Genomic DNA, 18487 nt, shown 5'->3' on the forward strand with positions numbered 1-18487 from the left:
GATTACAACATTAAATAAGTAATCCACTCCTAAAAGGAATATAAGATATGTTCCTAGCTTCTTTAGAATTTACATATTCACATTCGTATTCTAAATATGACTACAACGTATTTTGCTTGGTTTGAAATCTTATCTTCTCGATCAAAAGGCCTTCAACTCCCACGAGTGACATCTGACATCACACACCAACATACATAGATATACTAAATATCTCCAACAGCAACACCTTCCCCAACGTTGTACACCACTACACTACACATAGTAATTAAAAGCGAAAGGCAGGAGCAGATAAGTGCCTTTGGTTTATAAACTCAAAGATTCTCTTGATATCTGGGGCAGTAACAAACCCTAGCTAGCTAGGGTTTTGCATTTTTCACTATGTGGTGTGTACAGTGTACCTGAGAGAGAACATGAGAGGAGGATGGAGGACCAGTCCTCACTGGCAAAACAGTTAAATACAGACTTGTAGCAAAAACAAAGTGTTGCCTCGCCATTCCCATCTCCCTTTTTAGAGCAAGTTTGGATCTTTCTGACCTCATTTCCCAAATTCTCCTCAGTAGCTGTTAGATTTCGACAAGGACCCACCAACCTATAGAAACACAGCTAAATTTATCATCTCATCCCATTCTATTATTTATATTATATAACGAAAATTGCTTGGCTCCTTCTCAAAATGGATCGTTACTCGTTTTAGCAAATCACAGTTAATGATATTACTCTAAAAATTTATACAAAACATATTAGACAGTGACAGAATTATCTTATAAAAGGAGGAGTGAAGTATTCTCCATCGATAAGCCATTATTCATAAAAAAGAACTAATAATGCGTGGCAGTATGGATTATTCTGCATAAAAGACATTGGAAGCCCAACTGCACAAGACTGACAAGACTCCTTTTCTCTCTCCTCTCCTCTCTCTCCACTGCTTCCTGATCTTCTTATCCCTCCCCCAAAGGTTTGGTAGTATTCAAAGAACCAAACTCTTTTAGAGAAAAATAATCAGAAATTGGGTTTTGATCCTTGTTTCAGTTTTTCAACAAAATCATTTGAGTTATGGCCACCCATCAGCTGGAAAAAACCAGAGAAATTGCTCTAGACACCCTCAGCAGGCATGAAGAAGAAAGGTTAAAACAGTTACCAAAAACTGCCCCTGCCTCACCACCTTCATCTTCCTCCTCCCCCTCCCATGAATTCTCCTTCACAATCTCTCTCCACACTTCTTCTTCTTCCACGTCAAACCCTAATCACCAATCCAAATCCAAAACCAGCACCACCCCACCTTCTTTCGCCATTGATTTGTCCCCCGCAGATGAAATATTCTTCCACGGCCACCTCCTCCCCCTCCAGTTTCTCTCCCATCTCCCCGTCTCTCCTCGCTCCTCCACCAACTCCCTCGACAGCTTCACCCTCCCCCTCAAAGAGCTGGTAGAAGATCAAAAACCAACCAGAAAAACCGCCACAAACAATGCCGAAAACTGCATTCGAAACCGAAACATCCTAAACAAGAAGAACAACAGCTGCAGCAGCATCGACAAGAGAATCCCACGTCAGGGAAGCAAACACGAGACCAGGGGAAGAACAAAGTCCAAGTCCTTTTCGATTTTCGGGCTTCCTAGATGGCGAAAATATTGTGAAAATAGCGAAAAGGAGGAGAACAACAAGGAGATGAAGAACAAGAGGAAGGTAAGGTTTGATGTGAGTCACATACTGAAGAGGTACGTGAGAATGGTGAGGCCGCTGTTGTTGTTTAGAGGGAGGAGAGAGAAGGGGCAGTTCCGGCGGCAGCCCTATTCGTTTTCGGGGAATTTGAGCATGTTAAACAAACATGAGTTGAGAGGAAGGATGGGACAGTTTTCGGCGCCGGCGTCAATGAGGACATCTCCGACGAATAGTGGGCATCTTGTTGCAACTGCAGCTACTAATGTTCCTTGTTCTTCAAGTGACAGCACCATGGAAGAGTTGCAGGCTGCAATTCAAGCTGCAATTGCTCATTGCAAGAACTCCATTGCCACAGAAGAGAAGCCCAAATGTTGAAGAAAATTAGATAGGAAGGTATAATTCAGGGGGAATTTTATATTTGTATTTGATTAATTATTTGCATATAAAGGGGATTTTCATATATATATATATATATATATATATATATATATATGATGATGGTGCATGTATTAAATGAGTTAAAAAAAAAAGTTCAGTAGATTACTCCATCTGCATTCAAATTGGTTTAAAATCCAAACATGAGCAATTCACGAATGTAGATGCATTTTCTTTTTATGGTTACACAAGTAGACTTGTTTTTCATGGCACTGATTTTCGCGCCTCCATTTTTGTCTCTTGATTCTCCTTTTATTTATTTGATCTAAAAATTAGAAAAAATGAGAATAAATATAGCGAGAGAAAAAAAGAGTTTGAAAATCATTTCCCCTTTTCAATTATATCTAGGCATGTTCTTGCATTCTCTGGGGACCAACTGTTTTTTCTTTCATGTAACACAGTTAACTTCGGTCTAAATTTCAATCAAGATCTCCATCTTCCAAAGTTTTGGAAAAAGTTAAAAATACGAGTATAAAATCATCACGCAAATGAGCATGAGAAGAAAATTTATTATGTTATCAGTTGTGTACAATCAAATATTTATTTCTCTCCTCAAAAGAGACAAATACAAAGTTGTATACAACCGATGACACTCAATAATCTCCCATACACAAGTATAGAATGTTATAACAAGAAACAGTTGAGCTTTGACATGATGACTTCCTAGTCCCTACAAAAAGAGGCAGTGAGAAAGGAGTGGAATCCTTTCCTATCAAAAGTGTACTGGAAACAGAAATAGAAATGTAGGGGCTGCTGTGATTGTGGGTCGTTAATGGCCCCAGAATTTAGAAAAAGAAAGCAAGTTCACAAGTACAATTATCATTCAAGATAACAATAATGCACAAGGTACAAATGATAATCTGGTATCACAAATAAAAAAACACATGAGCAAATCAGGTAGCTCTAATTGAATCAGTCATACTTAGGATTAAAGATGTGGTGCTCAAGTGATTCGATGACTCGTTATCTTTTTGTGGTTTCATCTTTTATGTTTGTTATAGTGTCACATGGCATTCACAATCCCACCAAAGCAAAAAAAACCACCCAATTCCTTGAAAGTGCATGCCTTTTGTTCCTTTTAATCATTTAATCCTACAAAAAAGAGAAAGGGGACTCACCAACAAAAACCCTTTTCTAATTGGAAGTTACAGACATAAAACACACTAGAGAGAGTGCTTTGTGTGTCGGTGCTCACTAAGACTAAAGCTCGTTGGCCTTAGCTGCGCAGATAAACTTCCATAAAACCTGTTGCATGTCTTCGCTCTGTAACTCTCTTATCACACGCCATCTGACGAGAGAGATGAAGATATCAGTATAGACAACATGTGCTAGTAAGCTTGCTTTTCTCCTCAGCTAGCTGCACATATGCGACAGTTTTCAAAAGCATTAGATTTGACCAATACAAGTTTCTCTTTCTCAGCCACCAAGGAAAACAAGATAATAAAAGTTGTTTGCTGCTTGGCTCAAGGAAATCTTGCAACTCATGATTAAGTTTGCATCTTTTCCTAAAGAACATTTTTTTTTAAGTCAATAGAAGCTGATCAAAGCCTAAAGGGGTTGAGGCTGAATAATGAGTTCTCAGATGCGTTTTACCCTCCTTACCAAATATCAGAATACAACTAAATTGGAAAACAAGCATTTTTACTTACACATTAAACACTTTTAGGCTTCATTTGTAAAGTGTAGAAATATATCCACTCGAGGCCTCTCAAATAGTTCTAGAGCCCCTTGGGTAGTGCTCGAACTTCTCCTCTGTATGCTCGAGCTCTTTAGATTGGTTAAAATTCCGGAAGTCTAAACAACTAGGCTGAACTTATTAAACATATCCCAAATTTAGCTCCGTTTATAAATTTTGCATAATTCAAAGAAGATCACCCAACAGAGAGGGAGGATAATTTGTTTTCAATTTCATTAGAAATGGATATGAAGCCTGCTTCGTGTAAGCTTATTATTTGAGTCGGGGCTCATATGGCGATGGTGACAAGGCTCAACGAGGACATTTTGTATAAGTTGGGACTCAGTCCAATTGTGTACCAACCCAAAGCCCTAGTCGCGTATGGGCTATAATAGGATGAGAGACTGGTACATGAACCAAATTTGATGTCTGTGACATTTAACTATTTAAGTGAAAGGTTTCAAATTCAAATCACTTTTTAATTTTTAATTTACAATAACATACTTACACTTAAGAGTAAAGTGATAAATTAGTATTGAAATCATCATCCATGAAATTTAAAACTTAGACCACTCACTTACAAGAAAAAAAAAAAGTAACATTTATGCAAAATCAGTCTCCACCCAAAGGCTAATAAGAGTCTGCCATAAAGAATTAGCTCGCCAGCCCTTGGCTTACTTTTTCCGCGAGTCCCACCATCACCATGTGCAGCCAACAAGTGCATTGTAAATTTTGTTTTGAACAAACGATATTATTTACACTAAGGATAAAGGGTGAACTTAACCTCACAATGAGCTAGTGATAATGTGGTTTAAACTCGCATTTTATGAGAATCGAACCTAAGACCTCTCACTTACAAATAAAAATAAATATCATTAGACTGTAGTACTAAATGATACAAATGAATTGTAAATTGAATACCAAACTCTTAATAATGACTTATTATGTGACTTAACTCAAATGCTATCATGCCTTAAAATAGAATACCCATTGACAAGTGGGAGCAATAACAATAGAAGCTGTGGAAGATCGTGTAGTAGTAATATATCTGCCCATCGCACAGTTCAAGCTACATATGGGTGGCGTACAACCTAAGGGCTTCTTAGCCGAAAGAAAAAAAAGAAAAAACTATGCCCGGTTTGGTACCTTTAGTCTCAAGATTATATCAAAAAATTTAGTCTATTGTTTGTCCAATTAGATATAAGTTTGTTTTTCCTAGTGCCTCAAGCTCTTCTTGGTAAATACCTAACAAGGAAAATATTGGTTCAAGATTGTTTTGCAACTTCAAATGCTTCTAAAAGGAATATATATATATATATATATATATATTTTTTTTTTTTCAAATGAAAAATATTGTTATATTAGTAATCGACGGGATTTGAATCTAGCATGTCATGAAAAGATCCAACATTTTTTCACTACTGTGATAAATGATTACTTGCAAGGACTCAAAACCCTTTTTATAATCTAAGCACCTTGAAAACTAGAAGAAATATCCTAAAAACATATGCAGATATTTTAAATGGCCCGCTTGTTTGCATGGTCAACACCCAACCACCAGCAACTAATGAATTCCATCTTATATTATAGTTTAGTAACTGGGATACAAAACTGATCAGGATCATATCATGTGCATCCAACAAACATATACATAAACGTTTAAACGTTTAAACGTTAATCAGTTAGTATTTTGAGTTGAACCTACTGTCTATGTCGCTTCCATTTTATCCAAATTGTAATTTTTTGACTGGTTTCAAACACCGTTAATTGCTGAGGTCTGGTCTTGCTCGACAGTTGATGACGCACATTCGAAGCTATTTGTATTGCCTTGATATGTTTATTTGATGATTAGAGCAAATGAGAACCATAGTATAGACAAATTAGTACCGTTTGATTTAATATGCGGTTAACTGCTGAATCAAGTTGACGGCCAACTTGACTTATGTCACAACAGTTGCTGACTTGGTCTACATATAACTTAACTTTCCTTTATATATTTATATATCCATGTAAATGATGTATTACAAACCAACAGGATCCTCTCCGGATCGGATCTTGTTGGTGAGGATCCTAAAGATTCGTAAATCATGTCCGTTCATCGTACATGTTGCGTTTAGTTTTAATCAGGTACTGTTTGTATTTAATTTTAAATAAAAATATTTAAAATGATTTCTGACCGCATGACGTAAGATGAACGGATATAATTCACGAATTCCCGAATCCTCACAAAAAGGATCATGATTCTATAACAAATAGCAGAAGGGACAAAGAATGGTTGAAAAGCGCAAAAAATTGGAAATTGGAGGTCTCAAGTTCGAAATCCACTGTTGATGTAGAAGCCAGATTTGTGGTCAGGGGGAGGCTGAAATGCCTCTACGAGTTTTTCTGGCCCCTGAAAGGGATGGATAATCATGATTTGCCACCAGTTGTCCTCATTTTTAAAGAAAAAAAAAAACACAAAAACGACAACAAAATTAACCATTGTAAATTATGGGTTTTGAGCTCCAATTTGGGTCTGTACTAGTCTACTAGAGTCAAACCCACTGCAATGATGCGATCTATGAACTTTTTAATCCAAATTTATATCATTTATTATGTTTAATTCGGTTTTTAAGTTTTATAGATTTTTTTTTCAAAATTTTTTAATCTTTTTTCGATTATGATTCCCAGCAACCCTAGGGTTGAATCTCATTCAATCATAAATCTTGAGGATTGAAAAAATGGTGGTGCTGTTCACACTTATATTTTTATATCTAGCACAACCCTTTATCTCCTGTCATTTGATTATCTTTATTCATTTGACGGTCAAAAATTGTTAAGTGTTAAGTAAAAAAAAGTGTCCAGATACCACAAAAAATTATAAATTTAAGATAATCTCATACGTTTTTGTGTTGTTGATAATATAACCAGAGTTACCATTTAATTTTCTTTCTTATATTTTCACACATTCTCAATCAACATACAGATGCAAAACAAATCATAGAACAAAATCCATCATGAGAATCAAAAGATAGGATGATCAAATCATGAATGGTACTTATATTTATCTATTAATTAATCACTTAATTTATTTATCATACAAGTGACATTCTATATTAATTTACATCAAATAAAAAAAAATTATATTCAAGACGCGTTGAAAATAAATTATATATGATAATTTTTTCGCTGTAAAATATGTACACACCTATTTTCTATTCTACAAGAAAGAAAGTCCGACATGTTTCCACATGGCGGCAAAACTTAACGTGTTGAAGAAAAGGTTACATGGAGCCCACTTAATTCAAATGCTCACCTGTCTCAAATAAAATGCCACCCCTCCTAAGAAAAATCATGTTACATAAAGAACAGACTTTTCAGATATCTAGAACTAGTCAGAACATCGCATAGCATATTATAAATAATACTATATCGAAAAATATGTTATTGTTTCTTATACCTTAAGAAATTTTTTCTTGAAATGTTATATGAATTTATACATTTTTTTTTTAATTTGTCATATAAATTAAAATTTTAAGGGATTTTTATATCAAATTTTCAAGATTATGATATCAATGTTATTTTGGACATTTTAAGGGAGTTGTTCTTTAGAATCAGGGCCGACGAGTCGACTTCCTCAACTTCTGCATGATGCTGAATCTATCTTGAGTATTTACACACTCAAGGGGGAGGGGGAGTGTTGTGAACTTTTCTAGTTTAAGTGTGATTGTATAAATCCTAGATTAGATTTGATTTTAGTTATTTTTTCCTATATGAACTTGTATTCCTTGGGGATGAAGGATTTCTTTTCTCCTTTTATTACTATAAATAAAAACATTACGTAGGGGATAACATATCCTCAACACACACATTTTCCTACATTCTACAAATACATCTCTTCTCTCTCTCTCTTCCTTTGCCGCTGACCATCTCTTCTTTATCAGATAAAATAGACTACAATACATTCTACAAGAAAGAACGTCCGACATGTTTCCACATGGCGGCAAAACTTAACGTACTAAAGAAAAGGTTTACTTGGAGCCCACTAAGTTCAAATGCCACCCCTCCTAAGAAAAATCATGTTACATAAAGAAAAGACTTTTCAGATATCTAGAACTAGTCAGAACATCGCGTAACATATTATAAATAATACTATATCGAAAAGAGGTATGATATTCACATACCCTATTTTACTTTTCACACATTTTTTTAATTTTTAACTGTCGGATCGAATGAATTGAAGAAGATCAAAGGACATAAATTATCAAGAGGTGTGTGAGAAGTAAAATGGGGTGTGTGGATAACATACCCCTATTGAAAAATATGTTATTGTTTCTTTTATGTTAAGAAATTTTTTCTTGAAATGTTATATGAACATATACATTTTTTTTTCAATTCGTCATATAAATTAAGATTTTAAGAGATTTGTCAGATCAATTTTTCGAGGTTATGATATCAAGGTTATTTCGGACTTTTTAACTAACCGCATCCCTTTAGGCTTATTTCGAACATTTCAACCCCCTTTTTCTTAAGAACATGGTAGACGTCGTTGAATTCTCAAAACTTGCAATTAGTTAAATTCCATATAAGTGAGCCTAATGTACTTTTTAGTAGTTCACTATAAGTTTTGAAATGAACACAAGTCTAATGTCCAAATCAATTTATTCGTCTACCTGCTAATGTAAATATATCTTTGTGTAAAAATAAAAAATAAAAGAAAAATCATGAAAATTAGGTCAAAAAATTGAAATAATCCTGAACACAAATGAATGTCACTTACTTTGGAAAAAAAAAAAAAAAAAAACTTAACATAGTTAAAATGAGATGCATTAATAATTTCAAAAAATTAATACAACAAATAGCTTAAAAGTTTGTTCATATGACAAAATCCGTATAAAATTTATATGACTTTCCAAAAAATTTCGTTCGTGATGTCTTGACATTTCAAAAATCCCTCCACTTCAACCATCTCTCGTATGCTTACGTGCAACAACTCTCTCTCTCTCTCTCTCTCTCTCTCTCCCTCCCTCCCTCCCTCCCTCCCCTGACCTGTTTCTTTCAGCTCAGTTCATTTCTCGACCCTTTTATTTATTTTAGTTTAGATTTATTCCTCTTTTTTTTCTTATTTATTTCATCAATCATCACTGTCAGAAGAATAAGGGGATGGGAAAAAAATGAAAAAAATGAAAAAATGCGGCGCCTTTAAATATTTGTTGGAATTTTAATGGTGATTGAAGGCTCAGCACATTCGAATAATTAGCACCGAATATTCTTTCATCACCATAACTGCTATTCCCTCTTCCTTTGGCGGTTCCTCAGAATTATATCTTTAGTTTTTGGTCTTCCGTTGATGCCTTCTTTCTTGGTTGTCTGTTGATTTCGAGCTGTTGGGTTTTTAAAATCCAATGGTTTGTGGGGGCTTCTGATTGAAAAAAGGGATCTCAGAGAGGGATTTCGTTGCTTTTCTGATGATGCAATAACTGCTTGGAGTTAAAACTGTGGTAAATTGTTAAATTTTGGGTTTTGATCAATTGGGTTGTTAAATTCTTGGTAAATTGGTCATCTGGGTTGCCTCAGAATTCAATCTTTGGATCAAAGTTTGTTGCTTTGAAGGTTTTTCGTGAGGAAATCGACCGGGTCCGGGTGTGCGTAAATTATGATTGAGTTTTGAGGTTTTGGTTAATTGGGTGTCCTGAGAAATTAGATAGGGGAGGAATAGGATGTATGCGGTTGAGAGGCTAGGGAGTTATATATCCAGAGGGGTATACACCGTCTCCGGCCCGTTCCACCCTTTTGGTGGAGCTGTGGATATAATTGTAGTTGAACAACAAGATGGGAGCTTCAAATCGTCGGCGTGGAATGTGAAATTTGGGAAGTTTCAAGGGGTTTTGAAGACAAAGGAGAAGGTGGTCAACATTAATGTCAATGGGGAGGATGCTACTTTCCATATGTATTTGGATCATAAAGGGGAAGCTTATTTTCTTAGGGAGGTTGATGCAGAAGAAGGGGAGGCTGTGTTGTATCCTTCGTCTTCGAGTGATGAGACGGATGAGCAATGTCGGGAAAACAGGCAGCCATTGAAGTCCATGAGTTGCAATTATGATGCTGAGAATTTGACAACAGTTGATCAGATTGAAACGCTTAACGGGAAGATTTTGTCCAGGACTAATTCCCGGAGGTCACGAATTTTTGGGCTATTTGGGAGCAGGTCGATGAAGGAGCGCAAGAGTAAGGAGGAAGAGGGGGTTGATAGTGAGGTGAGAAGGGTGGATTCATTGAAGCGGGCCGAGTTTGCAGCTAACCTTTTGGAGGTGAAGTGGTCCACTAGTCTTGCCACTAAAAAATTCAGGAAGGATAATGCTTCCCGTTTTTCGTCTCCTAATATGTTAGTTAATGAAGATATGCAGATTGATGCCGAGGAAAGCCGGCTGAGCTCATCTCTGCCTGTGTCTAGAGTATCCAGTGATGTTGGTGAATCTTTTATTGCGGCAACTGAACAAGATGGGAATGCGATTGCTGTCATATCCAATGTCACAGGTTCTGATCTTGAAATTCAAAGTTCTTTTGAGCTAGAAGCTTGCCCTGGCAAGCATTTGGATGAGAAAGATGTTGTATTACCTGGCTGTGACATTTCTCATGCGGCGGGTGGGATAGATGGAGTCCAACCCTTTATTTATTGTGAAACATTGTACATTGCCAGAGAAAGAAGTGGCCAAGTTCATGTTCATGCCAGAACTGAGCTGCTATCTAAGGTAATCTTTCTATCAAATCTGTTGCAATAGGAACCAAAACTTTTAAACTAATTAGGAATTTTAAGATACAATGTTTACTATGACTTATTTACCAACGCAAATATGCTCGAAATTTAGGAAACGCAGTTTGGTTATAAATATCAATTGGCTAATATTATTCTTAATTAAGTGTACACCTGGATTGTCGAGACTGAGATATTTAGTGTACTTCATCAGGATTCAGTTACTGAGCAACATGCTGATGATACTTCCATGGAGGTACATTCAGTGGAGGCTACTGAAATTTGTTCACAAGAGACAGATGCACATTCATGCACAGACTGTAATATTGACCTTGACGGGCCAGCAATAGTTCAACAATGCAATATTCAGACAGTCCAGCGAAATTCATTACCTGGTTCAGTTAAAAAAGTTGAGTCACAGAGCATGTCTAGTTTAAACAACTCTGGTGATCAAGTTCAAGAAGAGAAAAATACGAAAGAGGAAGAAATTGGATCATGCGATTTACAAACCCCGTCTGGGTCCGTTATTGGCCATGTCATGACAGAAGCAGCAAGTGTGTTGCCAGTGGGATTAGAGGAAGAACAATTTCTCTTCAGTGACGATGAAATCAGAATCACTGAGGTTCAGTGCACGGAATCGTGTTCTTCATCATGTGTAGACAGAGAAAATAGTCTCTCGTGTAGTCCAAAAGACAGTACAAACTATGAATCATATTCATCTCCAGAAAAGTTTGTTCCAGAAGACCCCTCAACTGATTTTGAGAAATCAATTGGAAAACTGGAGGCAGCATCAACTGCAATTGGTATTCCTAGAAATCGTAAGGCTGCTGCTGATAAGGAAGTCGGGAAGCTGGTCGCGTCATTACCCAATATGTGGCCTCATACTGACAAGTTGAGTGCACTTGATCTTCATTATCCCTTGAGCTGTTCATTGGACTCAAATGTCAATCCCTTGAAGTCAATATGGCAAGGTAAAGATGATTTGAGCTGTAGAAAGTTGGACACAGAAGAAGAGAAACAATTAGCACAGGAAACACTAAATATCGAGAATACTCAGGGTTCAGTGGAGCTCAAAGATGGTCCTGCCATTCCTGCAGTTGGTGAGAAACTTAGATATTTACATGTATGCTATTTCCTGCACTGAAATGCTGAAAAGTATTCTGTTTGCTTTCTTGTTGGTAGTGTGTACATACTACAGTCTACATGATGATATTACAGTACTAAGAATTCATATTTTCCAAAGTCAGAGTGAAATATGATTAATCTGACCATTTTTTCACTTCATTTTTTGTTAGACTTATTGCCAGAATTTTCTCTCTGATGAAAATTGGAAGGGCCTAAATTGTTTTTTGGTGAACAAATATGTCTCAAGTGGTAAAATGTAGAAAGTGAAATAAATTTTGCTTTGTGCAAAAGCTCTCTCGCTGGAAACACTTCTTATATGAAGGGATGAAAGCTGGTACTGCCTTTCAAACAGTTTCGGAAAAATTCGATCTTGATAAATGTACTAATTGATAGACTTGTTATCTGTAGTTGTTTTCCATGGGATGTAGCTGCTTTATTGCTTTAGATTCCATTTTGGAAAGTGCAAATATCTGAGCTGAAAGGCATATTAGCTGTCGACTGACTGGGATAAAACTATTACAGGAGATCCATCTAAAGCAAATGTTGCCACCAGTGGAAGTTGGAAACTCTGGCCCTTCGGTTCAAGGAGATCAAATTCCAGGAAAGCAATGCAGCCAGATGTGAATGGTGGTAAAAGTCCTGATGCTCAGAATGCTACAGAGAGCACCGTTGCCACTGATGGAGATAAGAATATGCTTACAGATGGAGATAAGAATATGCTTGCACCCAAGGGGATGAAGAAAATGGAGAGGGTACTCGCTCCAACGTCTGAGCAGCTGGCGTCCTTGAAACTCAAAGAAGGGAAGAATACAGTAATCTTCACATTCTTTACTGCAATGCTGGGGAAGCAGCAGGTTGTTTATTGGTCTGATTTTTATTTGGGTTCTCAACCTGGCTGGTCATTTTTAGTCTGATTTCTTTCTCATCGTTTGTTTTTCAGATGTAGTTACTGTCCCTTTGATGTAGTTACTGTCCTTTCTAACAATTCTTGTTGCTCAAAAGGTTGATGCCAGAATTTATCTGTGGAAATGGAACACTCGCATAGTGATCTCAGATGTGGATGGGACAATCACAAAGTAAGGCTGTTCTTTCCAAACAATTCTTTGGTAAATTGCATTTTGAGAAATTTTTTCTGTCTTGCATAAGTAATGAAGTACAGTGATTTTTAGGTTTTTTCTTTTTTTTTTTTTTTTTTTTTTTTAAATCAAATATGAGCAACAGTTTTTCTTTAACGATTCAGTTGTTCTTTATGCATTCACTTGTTGATTACTTGTGGGGGGAGGGGGGCGGTTCTCTTTGATTTGTCTGATCCCGCTTGATTTGCTTTGTTTTACAGGTCAGATGTTCTAGGTCAATTCATGCCCTTGGTTGGGGTAGATTGGTCACATATAGGTGTTACAAATTTGTTTTCTGCCATTAAGGTTTGTTTATCTCGTCCTTTTTATTTCTTGTGCTCGTGATCATGATTATTTTTAGTTCATGCTTATTTATTGACTGCAATTTTCACATTGCATTTCATCACTCCTTACAATGCATTTTGAGTACTCTGGTGGGTTGGCCTTTAGCCAACATAGGTAGCCGAAAACACATAGAGGGACTTCTCATTAACCTAATCTGTTGGCCCATCTGTGGTTCACTTATTCAGTCATACAGTGTCATCAGCCTACAAATTATAGGCATGATTACCTTTATAATGTGCCCGCCTCTCATCTCTTATTGCCATTGTCTCTTACACAAACATGTTACATTTTATGTATGAATTACTCATAACTACACTGACATTGCATCTTTAAAGGAATTGATTGTTATTTCCATGCTGCAGGAAAATGGATATCAATTGCTTTTTTTGAGTGCACGTGCCATTTCTCAAGCCTCTGTCACCAGACAATTTTTATTCAACCTTAAGCAGGTTATGGTTAACCCATGCTAAATCCTTGATTTTCATTTTTAAACTAGAGTTAAGAAATCAAAATGTGATATGTATTTATTTCTTTGCTTTCAAATATGCAGGACGGGAAGGCTTTACCAGATGGTCCCGTTGTTATTTCCCCAGATGGACTTTTTCCTTCTCTCTTTCGCGAAGGTAAGTGATGTTGGTGCACTTCTTTTTTCTAGAACTTCAACAGAGGTCTAATTTAAATTGCTAAAGTGTTCCATTTAGTTTTTCAGGCATTTTATGTGTTCGGTTCATTGCCCTTTTTTTGCAATAATCCTGATAAAAAACTGAAATGATAAACTACGCTTCATAGAGAGGAAGTGCATCCTTTCCTAGTTGAATAATGCAGAGAAAACGATTTATATGGGTAACAGAGTGGAATGTAATTACGTTATTTGATCACTAGACATCACATGCAATTTTCTGGTCACTAAGTCGTATGTAGTTTCTAATGCATAGACCGACACTCTGTTTTCCTCAGTTATCAGGAGGGCTCCTCATGAATTCAAAATCGCATGCTTGGAGGTTAGTTTATTAAATCTTTACCTGATCACTTGTTTTACTGCCTTTCACGTTCTTGATGTTAAATAATTTGTTTCAAAGGATACTTCCGAACAATAATACATGTGGGTTTAAGTATCCTTTTAAATATCTTACGTTTTTCTCTGTTTCAGGATATCAAATCATTGTTCCCTTCTGATGCAAATCCATTCTATGCCGGTTTTGGAAACAGAGATACCGATGAGTTCAGCTACCTTAAGGTTGGAATCCCGAAAGGAAAAATATTCATTATTAATCCCAAGGTAATTATGACCTTCACTATATAGCAGCAATTTAAATATTTCTAATTTTGTAATGTCTAATGCCAACCTTTCTTTGTTATGGTTTGGGTATGCAGGGTGAGGTTGTTGTGAACCGCCGTGTTGACACAAAGTCATATACCTCCCTTCATGCTCTTGTGAACGGCATGTTTCCACCCACAAACTCATCTGAGCAGGTTTTGATTCTGCCCTGTTCGCCCTTTCCTATGTGGCCACTAATCATTTGAGCATGCTTTTTTTATTTATTTTCCCTGTTGTTTACAGGAGGACTTTAATTCGTGGAATTTCTGGAAACTCCCACCGTGCGATATTGATGTTTGAGGTGTCGAAGAGAGTTTATTGCTTTTTCTTCTCGCCTGCGCTAGATATGGAGATGGATGAGTTTTTCCATGCACGTGTTTTGAAGTGTCGAGGTAAAATCCTCATTTCTCATTTGCCTAATCTGTCTGTGCATGGAATTTTTTGTTGTAGTATGACAATGCTAATTCATCAAGACTTGTTGGTGACAGATCTCATAGGTCGTGCCGTTGTATGTAGCTAGGAATGATTGGCTAAATGACTGCTTTGCCGGGCGGGGTGATTTATCGGCGACCTGAAACAATATATGGAAGAGTTGGATCAGTCCCACCTCCATGCTGCTGCTCCATTTTCTCCTCCTTTTTTTTTCTTCTTCTGTTCAATTCAAGTTTGTGTAGTCTGTTTCTGTACATTCCATGACCACTTCAAGTTGTAAGTATTATTTGGAAGTCAAATGGGTAAATAGGCATTCACATTCACATATAATTTAACTGTAAAGTCCTTGTTTCCAAATGTAAATTGATTTCTCATGTGGATTCAAGTATCTAGTTTTGCTCTTTCTGTTGTACTTAATCCGTACTCAGCATTTTGCCAGATGCACGTACTTCATCACATAATATGTAATTACGCGAATTGTTATGTTTTCATATGCCATCTTAAATTGGTAGATATGTATGCAAGGATGCGAGTGATAGTAAATGCTTGTAACCAACTAAGCTACAAGCCCGTTGCAATTCTTTTAAACTTCGTGGGAACACAATCCTCGTGAGAAAGCAAGCATACGGGAAGGAACCGGCTCATCTGCATTGCCAAGTAATCTCTGAAGAATACAAATGATGCCACACAACTCGTGCATTTTAATGTCCAATTCAATCACATTCAGTTATGTAAGTACATATACATAGGACTCGTAAAAGGAACGAGAACAAGCTGACATCAAGAGCCACCATGTTTAAATGTGCCACCAGGACCATACAGAATAATACATTTTATTTTTCTATCTCCAATTAATTTACCCAAGCTATAGAGGTTAGAGACTTAATACATATACCAGATAGAGCTGATCAGAAGTTTACGATCTTGACACCCAAATGCTTCTGTGCAAACTCTACAAGGTTGTCGAGCTCGTCCTCATCAACGAAGCCATTGCTATTGGCGTCTGCAGACCGCACCCCAAGCCTGCTCTTGAACCTGGCAAACCGGCCCCCGGTGGCGCGGATAGCCTCCCGGAGCTCTTTTTTGCTTATTCGACCGTCTTTGTCGACATCAAATTTCTTCAACCATTTCTTCAACTCCTCCGTCGTCATAACACATTTGCCATCGCTCGTGACGCAGCGACTTTTAATCGCCATAATATTATAATAAACTTTTGTTTTGTGAAAGCCTCAAAGCCCTGTATTTATAATCTATTTGTAAATTGATTAATTATTTTTTTGTTGGCGTTGGTTCACTCTCACTTTTTGTTAAGGTGTCATTAATTAGGTCTAGTCCATGATTTTATTTTTTTTATTTTTTTATTTTTTATTTTAACAGAATGAGATTCTGATGGAGTATGCTTTTTTTGACCTATTTGTTAAAGTGTGATATTAATTAGGTCTAAGCCATGCTTATTTTACCGAATGAGATTCTGATGCATGCATTTTTTTGATCTACTAGGCTACTATCAATTTTTATTCACAATTTCTGTACAATCGTTACTTTTTCATTAAGGGTGAGTTTGGCAGATGTTTAGATTGAGACAAATGACTGAAAGAGTATCGATAAAGATAATTAACTAGGTTGGTAAACCTTTTACCTAAAGAAAAAGATAATTAGGCCTACTACCAACAAAGAAAATAAGGACGAAGTATCGAATATCTACCAAATGCAACTATGGATATATCACAACATCATAATTGATATTTTCAATATATGTAATCATCCAAATCATCCCATAGTGGGTGGATGATCCAAATTTAAATGAAAAGAAATTGCAAATTTGAGACTATTATTTCATGTAAACTTTATTTTTTTATGTTTACAAGTATTAATTTTTATGTTCTCATTTTCTTTTTTTACACTTGATACTAATTTACTCATCCACTTCTTATTATAAATATATTATATATAGTTGATAAATAAATATGAAAAAACCACATTTAAGTACGAGATGTTTTTGTTCTTCTCTGCAAACTAGTACGAGAATCACTTTTTTCAAACGGGTAACGAATTTGCTTGGTTATCCATATATTCCTGGAAAAAGAAACATATATGAATCCATTTTCCGTTTTCTAAGTGGTATATGGCATATGTTGCCTTGTGGTATGCTGACCTTTTATAGATTCCACTTTGAATTTCCAATAGTGAATTCTCCTATTGGAATGAGCTCATTTTTCTACTTTCAAATAACGTGTCTTTACTATAATTTTTTTTTATAATCAAAATTATTCAATTTCTTAATCTTCGTTTGAAGATCATCCTTATTTGAATCGAAGATCGTTTAGTCATCTAAATGTATCAAATAAATCGACGGTTGATTTATTTGCTATAGTTGGATGACAAAACAATCTCCGATTGAAATGATTTTTTTATTTTTTTCTATAGGGATGACTTTCAAGTGAAGAGTAAGATATTGAACAGTTTCGATTACGAAAAAGTTACAGTAAAGATACATTTTTTGGGCTTGGGGATGAGCTCATCCCTCAAGAGGGAATGCAAACATTATCCTTCATTTATGATAATACTTGTGTTTCCCCATAGGGAAATGCATATATTCCACCTTTTACGGATAACGTAATTCACTATATAAACTTTATAATCGTAACCGTTCAACTTCTTAGTCTTGATTTGAAGATCATCCCTACAAAAAAAAAAAAAAAAAAAAAAAAAAAAGACTTATTCGAATCGGATATCGTTTAGTCACTCAAATGTATATAATAAATGAACGGTTCATCATGAGTATGTTACTTGATATTCATACTGTCAATTTGTTCTATATATTTGGATGACTAAACAATCTCCGATCCGAATGATTTTCAAGTCAATATTAAAAAATCGAACATTTTCGATTTTGATATTCATACGGTAAATAGACGCTTTTTTTTTTTTGTTTTTTTTTTTTTTGGGGTAAGGAGTGGAATATGTGCATTCCATGAAGAACACAAGTATTATCCAAATTAAACTTTGTAAAAAGATTTTAGTGGGAATTCCTTTTTTTCTTTTAATTTAACTTTCATTTGGTTTTAAATTTTAGATCTGTGTATTTTTCCTAGCTACCTAATTGAGCAATTCATATTCTGGATGCGCAGGATGCATGTCAAGTTGCTTCGCTCATCTTACCATCCTTTGTACATCTGTAAAAATATGACTTCTTGATTTAATTTTGTGTACAATATTTACAATATCTAGAATTATTTTTAGTGAACTATCAAACCCTATGACCCAATATTAATTGAAATCTAAAATGATTACAACTGTAAATTACTTGACATTCAAGGAAATACTCTATTCTAACAATCTATAGATGATGAAATTTATCATGCGGCCTACCTATGTATGTGTTAGTTTGTGTACATACATGATATATATACATGCATGAATATATTGCGGAAATATAGACGTCTGTACCTAGTAAAGCAACAAAGTTATTTCTTTACTTTGCTCTGGCTTCATTAATATATATAAGTAGGGATCAAATACATTTACCCTGTCCAACGAGGAGTCAGCGTCCTTCATTGGTTATACTATACACACGCATACAGAAATATATATAGAAATACCAGACACGACGAGTTAGATGTAATATAGCAGGCACGTAAGTGAAAAAA

At 35.8% G+C, this 18487-nt stretch overlaps 3 protein-coding genes across 3 annotated transcripts; 2 read left to right on the forward strand and 1 right to left on the reverse strand.

Annotated features, from left to right (window-relative positions):
- Positions 1-812: 812 nt before the first annotated feature.
- Positions 813-2301, forward strand: LOC137718696 (BRI1 kinase inhibitor 1-like). Its single transcript, XM_068458243.2, has one exon. It carries the CDS (start codon positions 1054-1056, stop codon positions 2032-2034), a length of 981 nt encoding a protein of 326 aa, XP_068314344.2. The 5' UTR covers positions 813-1053; the 3' UTR covers positions 2035-2301.
- Positions 2302-8715: 6414 nt separating this feature from the next.
- LOC137718516 (phosphatidate phosphatase PAH2) lies at positions 8716-15238 on the forward strand. Its single transcript, XM_068458070.2, has 12 exons — positions 8716-10500; positions 10717-11602; positions 12150-12481; positions 12630-12703; positions 12964-13048; positions 13450-13536; positions 13638-13710; positions 14045-14088; positions 14238-14366; positions 14462-14560; positions 14649-14797; positions 14894-15238. Exons 1-11 carry the CDS (start codon positions 9469-9471, stop codon positions 14703-14705), a joined length of 2898 nt encoding a protein of 965 aa, XP_068314171.2. The 5' UTR covers positions 8716-9468; the 3' UTR covers positions 14706-14797; positions 14894-15238.
- Positions 15239-15461: 223 nt separating this feature from the next.
- Positions 15462-16057, reverse strand: LOC148695214 (calcium-binding protein CML24-like). Its single transcript, XM_088698770.1, has one exon. It carries the CDS (start codon positions 16031-16033, stop codon positions 15746-15748), a length of 288 nt encoding a protein of 95 aa, XP_088554896.1. The 5' UTR covers positions 16034-16057; the 3' UTR covers positions 15462-15745.
- Positions 16058-18487: the final 2430 nt, after the last annotated feature.

Source organism: Pyrus communis, chromosome 8 (genome assembly GCF_041283825.1).
Source record: "Pyrus communis isolate YQ-2024b chromosome 8, ASM4128382v1, whole genome shotgun sequence".
In the NCBI taxonomy this organism is placed as follows: domain Eukaryota; kingdom Viridiplantae; phylum Streptophyta; class Magnoliopsida; order Rosales; family Rosaceae; genus Pyrus; species Pyrus communis.